Raw genomic sequence first — 12,857 nt, forward strand, 5'->3', positions numbered from 1 at the left:
ACTAGAATCCTCCGAGTGCACACACTGCACAGAGAGGATTTGCAGGTTTCTGACCCAGGAACGGCACTGATCTATATGATATGCATACTCCCGGGCAGAAACAGTCTAGTGGGCACTTCCTTGCACCATACAAGGGTAAGGAGGGAGAGAGCGGCAGTCCAGTGGGAACGGCCTCACTCCATATGGAGATTCAAAAGTCTACATTCACACAGAGTAACACATTTTAGACCGGACTACCCTTTTAGAGTTCTATACAAAGAACAAAATTGAGTAACCCTAAGGAAGACAACTTTTTTTTCTTTTTAACCTCTCTCCAATATACAGTTTCTATGTAACCATATGGTGTCAAAGCAGGATAAAAATCAACAATATTTAACCAGTTGCTTAATTTATTTTTCGTCTTGGATGCAAGACAACAGCAAGGATTGACAATCTGTTGTCAGAAATAATGCATTATGGATTTACGAACACGTATAAGCTTCCTCATATATACATAGCAAAAGTTAATGTTTTATGATCCAATTTAAACTGTTTCCTTCACAAAATATATATCTATATACCAGAACCTTGAAGGATAACCCAATCAAGCTAAGCACTCAGAAAAGAAAAAAAATTTAACAAAAACTTGGAAATGGAGAATGCTTACAAATTAATCATTCAAAAAGCACGCTTAAACCTGTACCATGTTTTTGTTGATCCAGAAGTCGAGCTACAGGGCAGCCTGATAGAAGGTGTTACAGTAAACTGCAATTACTGGTCCAATCTCCGATAAAGAAATAGATTAACAAGTAACAACAACCACTGAGTCCACTTAGAGGTCTGTACAAAGAACGGTTGGAAAATATCAAATCAAAAGGAACGGTCTTTAACTTTTCACAAAACCTAATTGAGATTTCTAATAGACTGCTCCTTGAAAAAGGAGTCCAGTAAGCCTCAAAATTAAAAAAAGGAAAAAATGCAAGGAAAAAATAAAATAAACAAAGTGACAATAAAGTTTCCATCTTCTTTAAAAGAATGTTCATCTCTTCTGTACAAATTTGTTGGTCTAATACTGTCTAAAAGTTGCCCCCTTCTCCTTGAAGCGGCAGGTGTAGGTGAGAAGATATTCCAGGAACACTTAAATAAGTACTTAAAAGTTATTTCTCTACAGAAAATTGCCAAGTCCAGGGCATCCAAATCACTTTATATGCACTGGCTTCTCATCTGACTTTAGACGTTTTCTTCGGGGCTGTACAAAATCTTCATCTGAATCCTCTGTTATTTCACCATCATCCTCCTCAGGTTCTGGCTCTGGCTCTGGTTCTGGTTCAAACTCGGGCAACGGTGGGAAGGTCCTGTCAGGGTAGATTCCTGGAAGTTTGTCCTCAAAGTATAAAGCAACAGCCTTTCCTGCTTGCGCCACTTCTGAATCATTCTGTTGGGAAAAGAAAAAAAAAATCACCTTAGGTTATGCACAGACGTCTGTCAAGTTTGCACGGTTCGGAAATCTTACCTGCAGATTAAATTCTTGTGTTTCTGCATAAACTTGAACAACTTTCATCATCTAAAAAGGACATTAGAGTCAAAAAAGGGAAAATGTTTTACTCTAAAAGGTTTATCAGAAGGGTTTTTACTATAAATCAAGGCCATGAAGTTAAAAATACTTATGACCAGGTTGGAAGTAAAAAAAAAAAAAAAAAAAATCTCGGCTCAGTCAAAGGGGGGCGTATACTCGAATTCAAGGTCTGGCCGTAAAAAATCTCAGCACTTTTGCTGCCATGGGAAACGGAATATGCTGGGAGCAGGTTTAGAAACAAAATTCTATTTCAAGTTGGAATAGTTAACCAATGATAAAAATCCAAATTAAACTTGTTTATACTTAACTGGTTTGCACATGCCAGATGTGGAAAAAGTACTGGCTGCAAAACATTATTCAAGTGCCATATTCCCTTCATCCGATACGCTCTCACTATAAATGCCAGTTATATAGTTACTTATGATACAAGAACTGGACACGGTTAGATCCCTTCTGAAACCGGACTGATTTTTAACCAAACTAATATATTACAATACACTAACCAGTTAAATTAAGTGTCAGGAACATTCTGATGGCAAGAGGACACAATTCATCTGCATGAAATAACAGCCATGGAATGCAAACATTCAAGCAAAATACTTTTAAAGGGATTTAGCATTATACAGTAAAGGTATGGCCTTCATGGCGCTTTTACACTGATTAAATTGATACCTCTGTTGAAGGAATTCAATCAGCATTTTTTTTTAATAATGGTGTCAAGTTTTCTTCCAACGACCTCCCCTGTGCGTTGGGCCAGGCCGGGATGGGGTGTTGTATCTTTTGCTTCCCCTCCGACCTGTTTCTACAGGTCTCTAATTATTCAGAAACCTGCTTCAGTTTTCAAACTTCGTGTCGCCGCCATTGGGTGGGTGAAGCATACACATTGTGAGTTTTCACCTCTGGTCTTCAATAAAATGGCGCCAGAGTCTGCACTTTCACAGATGGAGATCTAGGCCGAGATCTCGATCTGCACATGCACAAACTCCGGCACCATTTTATTGAAGGCAAAGGCCTTCCAGAGGTGGAATCTCAAACTGCGCATGCGCCACCCACCCAATGATAGTGGCACCATATTTGAAAACTGAGGCAGGTCGCTGAATAATCCATGACCTGTAGAAACACAGAAGGAAGGAAGAGGAGCCAAAGTGGAAGACCCAACCCCCAGAGGCCCGACCTGATGCACAGATGTCATCAGAAGAAAAAACATAAAGCTATGATTAAAAAAGAATCACTGATCAGATTCCTTCAATAAAAGTATCGATTTGATCAGTGTAATAGCGCCATTGTGGCCATATCTTTACTGTAAAGTTACTGAAATGTTCTCTTTAAATGAGTTGCTGAATGGTTCTCTTTAAATGAGTTGCTGAATGGTTCTCTTTAAATGTAAGCGCTCTTGTAGCTTTTGATAAAGAGAGGGTGGAAACTTAAATTGGTTAAAGGGAACCTGTCAGTTCCCCTGTGCCCCCAGATCCACCAGGACGGGTCTTCATATGTAAATACCCTGCCTAACAGTTCCTTTATTACATCACATATACAAACAGATCTTTACAAAAAGTATTTCTAAAGTCTGTTTATGATGTGTTAATGAAGGCTTTGACTAGTTGATGGAGCGTTGGTGTACACAAACTAGTCGGCCCACTTAAATGCCCTGTGGGCATCATAACCTAACTTACAAGTGCCGGCGTCATCGCTAGCGCTATGCTTGCCTTGTGAATGGGCGTGGCTTCTTTGCCTCACAGCATTCAACCTCTGAAGCTGGGTGTATGCATCCCAGCTTCAGAGAGGAGCACTGCGCATGATTGGAAGTGCAGAAAACTTTCAATCCTGCGCAGTGCGTCTCTCTGAAGCCGGGACACGCACACCCAGCTTTAAAGGTTGAATGAAGTGAGGGAAAGCCGCGAGTGTTTGCCAGGCAAGTATAGTGCTAGCGATGACGCTCGTAAGTTATGTTATGTCTGCAGGGGCGCGATAACATCTAGTCTGGGGACACCAAAGCCCCATAGACTAGATAAATCCCTCATTAAAATATCAAAGACTTTAGAAATACTTTATCTAAAGATCTGTTTATATATGTAATGTATTAAAGAAACTGGGTATTAAAGGAACAGGGCATTTACATATGCAGACAACTCCTGGTTGACCTGACTGGTTCCCTTTAAACAATACACTGAAAAGTTCAAACCATTGTTCCCCTTTTGCTCATCACTTTCAGGCTCCACATCTCACCACCAATAAGGTCTTGAATCCGAGACTACCATCATTTTATAGACGATCATCTTGGCTATCTCATACATAAATTTGATTTTAAACTATTTAGTATATGATTCGTTATGCAGATTGTCATGTCACTGCATCGTTACGGTTTTTCTCCTAAAAATCTAAATTTGTATTTCTAATTGTTTTGTCAGTATTTTGTAAATCCACCTTTGGCTTCAAACACTGTCTGAATCCTTCTGGGCATGCTCTCAATCAGATTCAAACATGTCTCAACAAAAATATGATCCCAGGTCTCTTCTGTTTTTTCTTTAATTCGGTTGAGGTCCGGGGACTGTGGGGGATAATGCAGCACCTTTCATTATCATTGATCCATTTCTTTGCAATCTCGACACATATGCTTCAGGTCGTTGTCCTGGTGGGACACTGTCATCATTTTCATCCCTATAGTACTCGATTTGATAAAGTTACTAGTCTGGTAGGATACAGACAAATAGCTCAACATTGAGACCACTATTGATCCTGGTCAAGTATCCAAAGCCTTAGGCTGTGAAAGAAACCCTATATCATCACCAATGAATTGAACAGTTCCCTCAATTTCTCGATCCGTTGGACCCTTTTTCCTTTGTTTCTTCAAAAGTCTATTGACTCATCGCTCCAAATCACCAAATCTTCTACTGTTCACTTTTCAAACTTTTTTGCAAACTTGAGCTGATGCTTCTTGTGACTAAATTGAAGTCGAGCCTTCACTATTTTCAGAGCCAACTTTCCAGAATTGTGTAACATGCATCGCACGGTGCTTGCATGGACGTCTGTGATCTCCCCATTACAAAGCATACGAGCCACCTCCACTGCCGTGTTTGTTGCACAAGAATTGACAGACCTAGTGAGGAGCCGACTTGTTGACTCCGATATTTTGCCTGGACGTCCACCTCTTGGCTTTTGAACGGATGGACGGGCTTCATTTTATAATCTTCCAACTGTCATGGCACTCATATGATGCAGGTTGGCAATTTTCTAGGCCGAGAGACCGCTATCAATGAGCTGGATGATGTGGTTTCTTTTTTCCTGGGAGATTTTCTTCATGGCTGCTCCTCAATTTGAAACAGTGACCTTTCGCTTGGGAATTTACCTAATAACACACTGAACTATTAGGGAATGTGAGAACAGATTGTATTTTGTAGTAGACAGGAAGAAAGAGCCCGCTCGGACAACACCAGAGCCCGCTCGGAAAAGACGTTCTGTTCGCTCATCACTTTTGCTAAATCATTGCAAGTCAAATTTATGTATGAGATAGCCAAGATGACGGTCTATAAAATGATGGTAGTCTCACGTTTGAAGCAGTAATAGATGGTGAGATATGGAGCCTGAAAGTCAAAAGTTCAAAACATTGTTACCCTTTTGCTTGTCAGTTTATGTCTAGCCTTATGATAGGTCATCAATATCAATGTCTAAGCATCAGCTTTCCACACCAGTTAAGCATCTTCAGTTCACACAAGATTTAAAGGAGTATGTCAGTACACAATGACTGTTGAAACCAAGAGATGCTCGTGCACCCTTGGGAGGTGGGAGAGGCAATCATTCAAGTGCACCTTCCCACCTACTTTTTTTTCCTCCATCTCTACCCCCTCTGTTTGACACCTCTGGCTTTATAGAGCTCAAGATGTGCAGGAGCAGTTGAAAAAGAACTATGTGGGAAGATGCACTTATTGGTCACACCAAGGGTTCACTTAGCACATGTACTTTGTCAGCACAGAATGACTATTGGCAAAGTTGAATAGCAGAGATCACGGTTTAGTCACTGTTACCAAGAGCTCTACTTCGTTCACTGCTTACATCTGGCAGGAGCTAAAAACAGCTAGTTGGTGAGGGTGCCAGGTATAGTTTATTGGACAACCCCTTTAATAGAATTCTCAGTTTTGGTTTGGAGAGCTTAATGTTTGGGCACATATGGTAAAAATTTGATTTATACTGTATGGTTACATACAGTGGGGAAAAAAAAGTATTTAGTGAGCCACCAATTGTGCAAGTTCTCCCACTTAAAAAGATGACAGGCCTGTAATTGACATCATAGGTAGACCACAACTGAGTCAAAATGAGAAAAATACAAAAAAATCACCTTGCCTGATTTTGCAAGATTTATTTTGCAAATTATGGTGGAAAATAAGTATTTGGTCACCTAAAAACATGCACGATTTGTCTCTCTCAGATCTGTAACTTCTTCTTTAAGATACTCCTCTGTCCTCCATTCATTACCTTTAGTAATGGCATCTGTTTCAACTTGTTATCAGTATAAAAGACACCGGTGCACAACCTCAAACAGTCACACTCCAAACTCCACTATGGTGAAAACTAGTGATGAGCGAGTATAATCGTCGCCTGAGTTTTCCCGAGCATGCTCGGGTGATCTCCGAGTATTAGTTAGTGTTCGGGGATTAAGTTTTCATCGCGGCAGCTGAATGATTTACAGCTATTAGCTGAATTCCCACATGTAATCAAGCTGGCTAATAGCTGTAAATCATTCAGCTGAGGAGATGAAAACTTAATCTCCGAACACTAACAAATACTCGGAGATCACCCGAGCGTGCTCGGGAAAACCCGAGCAATGAGTACACTCACTCATCACTAGCGAAGACCAAAGAGCTGTCATAGGGTACCAGAAACAAAATTGTAGCCCTGCAACAGGCTGGGAAGACTGAATCTGCAATAGGCAAGCAGGATGGTGTGATGAAATCAACTTTGGGAGCAATAATTAGAAAATGGACATACAAGACCACTGAACCTCCCTCGATCTGGGGCTCCTCACAAGATCTCACCCCATGGAGTCAAAATGATCACAAGAATGGTGAACAAAAATCCCAGAACCACACAAGGGGACCTAGTGAATGACCAGCATAGAGCTGGGACCACCGTAACAAAGGCTACCATCAGTAACAGACTACGCCACCAGGGACTTAGATCCTGCAGTTCCAGACATGTCCCCCTGCTTAAGCCAGTACATGTCCGGGCCCATCTGAAGTTTGCTAGAGAGCATTTGGATTATCCAGAAGAGCATTGGGAGAATGTCATATGGTCTGATGAAACCAAAGTAGAACTGTTTGGTAGAAACAAATCTCGTCGTTTTTGGAGGAGACAGAATGCAGAGTTGCATCCAAAGAACACCATACCTACTGTGAAGTATGTTGTGGCAACATCATGCTTTGGGGCGGTTTCTCTGCAAAGGGACCAGGACGACTGATCCGTGTACATGAAAGAATGACTGGGGCCATGTATCGTGAGATTTTTATTACAAACCACCCTCCATCAGCAAGGGCATTGAAGATGAAACGTGGATGGGTCTTTCAGCATGATAATGATCCCAAGCACACCGCCAGGGTAACGAAGGAGTGGCTTCGTAAGAAGCATATGAAGGTCCTGGAGTGGCCTAGCCAGTCTCCAGATCTCAATCCCCTAGAAAACCTTTGGAGGGAGTTAAAAGTCCGTGTTGCCCAGCGACAGGCCCAAAACATCACTACTCTACAGGAGATCTGCATAGAGTAATGGGCCAACATGCCACCAACAGTGTGTGCCAACCTTGTGAAGAATTACAGAAAACCTTTGACCTGTGTCATTGCCAACAAAGGACATATAACAAAATATTGAGATGAACGTTTTTTAATAACCAAATACTTTTTTCCACCATAATTTGCAAAATAAATCTTGCCAAATCAGACAAGGTGATATTGTGGATTTGTTTTTTCATTTTGACTCTCATAGTTGTCTACCTATGATGTCAATTACAGGCGCCTCATCTTTTTAAGTGGGAGAACTTGCACAACTGGTTGCTGACTAAGGTTATGTGCACACTTGCAGAATTGCTGTGGAAATTTCCGCGGCAATTCTGCAACTCACTGCGGCGGGAAATACGCATGCGGAATTGGCATGCATATTCCCGCTAAAACACTAGCGGTTTGCAAGCATAATTAGCGTGCAGAATGCTAGCGTTTTCCAAGCGATCTGTAGCATCGCTTGGAAAACTGATTGACAGGTTGGTCACACTTGTCAAACACTGTTTGACAAGTGTGACCATCTTTTTACTATTGACGCTGCCTATGCAGCATCAATAGTAAAAAGATATAGTGTTAAAACTAATTTTAAAAAAATCGTGATATTCTCACCTTCCGGCGTCCCCCGCAGCCTTCCCGCTCCTCGCGATGCTCCCGGCAGCTCCCGTTCCCAGTAATGCCTCGCGGCAATGACCCCAGATGACGTAGCGGTCTCGCGAGACCGCTACGTCATCACAGGTCATTATCGCAAGGCATTACTGGGAACGGGAGCATCGCGAGGAGCGGGAAGGCTGCGGGGGCCGCCAGAAGTTGAGAATATCATGATTTTTTATTTTAATTTTTTTTTTTTAAACAGGTATATGGTTCCCAGGGCCTGGAGGAGAGTCTCCTCTCCTCCACCCTGGGTACCAACCGCACATGATCCGCTTACTTCCCGCATGGTGGGCATAGCCCCATGTGGGAAGTAAGCGGATCAATGCATTCCTATGTGCGCGGAATCCCCGCGATTCCGCACTAAGAATGAACATGCTGTGTTTTTTTCCGGAATGCGATTCCGACGCGGGAAGAAAACGCAGGATGTGCACAAAAAAATGCGGAATGCATTAAAAATGATGGGATGCTTATGTAAGCGTTTTTTTAGGCGAAAAACGCTAAACATCCTGAATGTGTGCACATAGCCTAAATACTTTTTTCCCCTCTGCATAATCAAGACCAATGAGGAGGCCGCTTGGCCAGTATTTTTTGTCTTTCTACTTTTATTAAAAACATTTTATATCTCTTTGGGTATATAAATGATCGGGCTCCACTACACAAGAAAATACAATGCACAGTCAAGAGTGAAGCAACTGATATTTTAAGAGATAGTGAGAAGGATGGGTCCTTTACTTTATCTTCTATTGTTTTATGCCTTTGATAACTGGCATGTGCTGCCACTATATAGGCAATATATAATAGAATGCATGTAAAATGACAAATCACTAGGAAAATCTCAGGTAAGATGATTGTGCTCCCATAAATGGATTGCTCAGCACAAAGTCCAACATACAGTTTATTCACCATATGTTTAGAAACCAAAAATCACAAATATATAATTTTTTTTTTTTGGTTTTGCTCATTAAGACAAGTTCTTGCCTTAAAGCTGCTGGAAAATTAAAACGATAGGCACAGTCGTCATAATGCCATATACTTGCTATTGATAGCCTAGCAGGAAGATCTGTGTCTATTCTACCTACATTGCCAAAAGCAATGCTACATTAACTATTGTAAAAACATCTGACATTTATCATAAACTACATTTTATGGATCCTATGGGAACAAAAGCTAAATAAAAGTTTTGTTCTGTTTTTTTAGCAATGTTATAATACACTGTTGTAGTGACTTATGTTGTATCCAGTTGGATGAAACCTATAAAAGGTGGGCGGCGCTGCTTGAGAAAATCTATTCTTCAAGGATGATGATAAAAGGGTTTTTATTCACATTGCATTTCATTTCAATGCCATACTGGCGTCTTCAAGTTTTATCACTTGATTAAGATACCAGTATTTGGTCAAAACGTGTTGTGAATAAAAGAAAAAAAAAATTTGTTGTTGAAATATCTATTTACTACAGCCCAACAGGATATTTATTTGATGGGAGGATTTATCCACCAGCCATGGAGCAGCAGCGGCTGTTTTTCTTCATGCCTACATAGCAGTTGTGCCAGTCGTAACTCCACCAGGTGAGCGTAACCAGCACTTACCCACTCTCTCTCCATAGGGTATCACCCAATTGTGGACTCTGTTACCCACACCTAGATTTATTAATCTTATATTATGGGCGTCATGATTTGAGAATTGTAGGTACAGTGGCAAGGAGTGAGCACAGTACAAGTGACTAAGAAAACTAGATAGGCTGTTCAGCTGATCAATGCCATTTTCAAGGGGTTTTAACTGCTGGTGTGTACATGTGTTTCCAATATGGTCACTGTGCTTTTATAGCCATAAATGGAAGGGGTGATGAAAGATGTGGTTATAAAGCAGAATTTGCGATTTACAGTTAAACAAATAATACAAATGTCCTAAAAAATTTAAGGTAAAAAAAATCCACCCCTAGGGAGACTAAGTACCATGCATTAAACTGTTCAAAGAAAACAAGTAAAACATAGTAAAATGAGACCGACATACTTCATTGAACCTTTCGCAGTTCTTAAAGATCAGCCGTACGTCGTGAACAAAGTCTTCAGGGGTCTGGTAGTGTTGCGAGTGCTTTTTCTGCAGCTTCTTCTTTACCGTGGAGAGATCCATAGGCTTCTTTATTATTTTGTAGTAATTTGGTATCTGCATTAAAAAAAAAAAAAAAAAGAAGGGGGGGCGGTTATGTGCTAGAAAGGAGCATTGTGTTTATACAACTTACAAAGATGCAACAGCTGTGGTTTCCAGAATGACGTTGCTATAAAACAGATTATTACTGAGGGGTAGTCCAGCATTTTAATGTTTAGCATTTAGGGGATTATTGATAAATGTTAGGTTTTGGGGTAGGGAGTTGAAGAGGCTCCTGGTAATCTATAAACTATATTGTTCTTTCTGGTGGAAAGAAGCTGCAAGGAGCCAAGGGATAATCATTTAAACAAACCTTTAATCCCACTAACACAAAAGGGTATATATTCACAGTAAATTTAGGCCACAGCAAAACCAGACAAAAAACTTCTCTTAGGGTACCGTCTCACAAAACGATTTACCAACGATCACGACCAGCGATACGACCTGGCCGTGATCGTTGGGAAGTCGTAGTGTGGTCGCTGGAGAGCTGTCACACAGACAGCTCTCTCCAGCGACCAACGATGCCGAAGTCCCCGGGTAACCAGGGTAAACATCGGGTTACTAATCGCAGGGCCGCGCTTAGTAACCCGATGTTTACCCTGGTTACCAGCGTAAATGTAAAAAAAAACAAGCAGTACATACTCACATTCCGGTGAGGCAAGGGACCTGACGGACACCGGAATATGAGTATGTACTGTTTGTTTTTTTTTACATTTACGATGGTAACCAGGGTAAACATCGGGTTACTAAGCGCGGCCCTGCGCTTAGTAACCCGATGTTTACCCTGGTTACAAGCGAACGCATCGTTGGATCGGTGTCACACACACCGATCCAACGATGACAGCGGGAGATCCAGCGACGAAAGAAAGTTCCAAACGATCTGCTATGACGTACGATTCTCAGCAGGGTCCCTGATCGCTGCTGCGTGTCAGACATAGCGATATCGTATGGATATCGCTGGAACGTCACGGATCGTACCGTCGTAGCGATCAAAGTGCCACTGTGAGACGGTACCCTTACATGTGAATTTAATGCAGATCAGCAGTGAACTAATCCAAACAAATTGTGCCCAAATGCAACGTATACAATATGGGAAAGTTCACTGAAGATCTGCATCAAAATCTGAGTGCAAGAGGAGCTTTTTTTTGCAGCAGATTTGTCTGCGGCATAATGTTACTTAATCCTAAACTGAACTTGGTCCTCAAAACTGCTAAAATTCCACAAGAGACAATCATTCGTAGTGGAATGAGTTACCCCCAGAGTCATCTTCCACTTTTTTTTAAATCATCAGTCTTCCAAGAGCTTTAGCCTTCAGTTGAGAAAGCGGTATAAGATCTAACTATTTGAAGGAAAAGCTGCAGTTTTTAAAGCCAACATAAATTATATAATTTACAAAATAAAAAGATGGGATTAAAAGCAAACAAACAAAAAAAGCACTTTTCATATTTTCATTATACAGTAAGGCTGTGTGCACACGTTCAGTATTTTTCGCTATAAAAACGCGATAAAACCGGGGGAAAAAAAACAACGCATACATTAAGCATGCCATTAGAATGCAATCCGCAATTTTTGTGCACATGTTGCGTTTTTTTCCGCGGCGGAATAGCATTCCATAAAAATACACAGCATGTTCATTCTTTGTGCGGAATCGCAGGGATTCCGCACACACAGGAATGCACAGATCCGCTTACTTTTCCCATGTGGCTATGCCGACCATGCGGGAAGTAAGCGGATCATATGCGGATGGTACCCAGGGTGGAGGAGAGAAGACTCTCCTCCAGGCCCTGGGAACCACATAATTGTTAAAAAAAAAAAAAAAAAAGAATTAAAATAAAAAATCATGATATTCTCACCTTCCGGTGTCCCCGGCAGTCTTCCCACTCCTCGCGATGCTCCGTTCCCAATAATGCACTGAGCAAATGACCTGTGATGACGAAAAGGTCTCGCGAGACCGCACGTCATCACAGGTCATTGCCACAAAGCATCCTTGGGAACGCGAGCATCGCGAGGAGCGGGAAGACTGCCGGGGACGCCGGAAGGTGAGAATATCATGATTTTTTATTATTTTTAACGTAAATTTCCACGGCAATTCTGCAACGTGTGCACTTAGCATAACAGTTATCTGCTGGAGATGAGACTTTTTTGTTTTATTATCTCTGTTGTGAAGATATTAACATGAATTATAAACTAATCTTTGCATGCCAAGTCTGAGTCGGTGTTGCTAGAGATTATTTTCCGGGGGCATGTACTTCATCCCCTATATGATGTTGACCAATCATAATGACTAACAGAACTGCCGGACTTTAGTGGAAATGAGCCATCAAAAAAAAAAAAAAAATCTTTATTACAACACACACCATAAAAGGTAGCGGCGTTTCGACTCATACTAGACTCTCTATCATGCTCATATAAATAACACACATACATACATAGAGCGCTGCCACGTCACAAGATCAATTAATTATGCAAATTCATCAAAACAAATATATAAGCATATGCAAAATGCATCTAAAAAAAGCACGTTGATATATGAAACGGACGGTGTGAAAACCACCCATACTATATGCGTATATATTTGTACTGATGAATTTCCATAATTGATTATGTGAAGGGATAGCACTCAATCGCTTTCTTTATATATCTATATATCTGTGTAGGTAATTTATATTAGCCTGATAAAGATTATAAACGATAATGTAGGAGTCAAAACGTTGCTACCTTTTATTAGAGATGAGCAAACTTGCT

The 12,857-nt window shown here is 41.0% G+C and overlaps 1 protein-coding gene across 4 annotated transcripts in view; it reads right to left on the reverse strand.

Annotated features, from left to right (window-relative positions):
• Nucleotides 1-371: 371 nt before the first annotated feature.
• Nucleotides 372-12,857, reverse strand: part of TRIM33 (tripartite motif containing 33) — a 218,282-nt gene continuing 205,796 nt past the window's right edge. For 2 of the 4 annotated variants that reach the window (XM_077294962.1, XM_077294961.1), the window contains exons 18-20: nucleotides 9,978-10,130; nucleotides 1,493-1,543; nucleotides 372-1,414 (exon numbers count right to left, since the gene is read on the reverse strand). In XM_077294962.1, the coding sequence (XP_077151077.1) occupies nucleotides 1,178-1,414; nucleotides 1,493-1,543; nucleotides 9,978-10,130 (441 nt within the window). In that variant the 3' untranslated portion in view covers nucleotides 372-1,177. The remainder of the gene's footprint in view (nucleotides 1,415-1,492; nucleotides 1,544-9,977; nucleotides 10,131-12,857) is intronic. The other 2 variants (XM_077294965.1, XM_077294964.1) reach the window with 1 other exon arrangement.

This window comes from Ranitomeya variabilis, chromosome 3 (assembly GCF_051348905.1).
Source record: "Ranitomeya variabilis isolate aRanVar5 chromosome 3, aRanVar5.hap1, whole genome shotgun sequence".
Taxonomy (NCBI): domain Eukaryota; kingdom Metazoa; phylum Chordata; class Amphibia; order Anura; family Dendrobatidae; genus Ranitomeya; species Ranitomeya variabilis.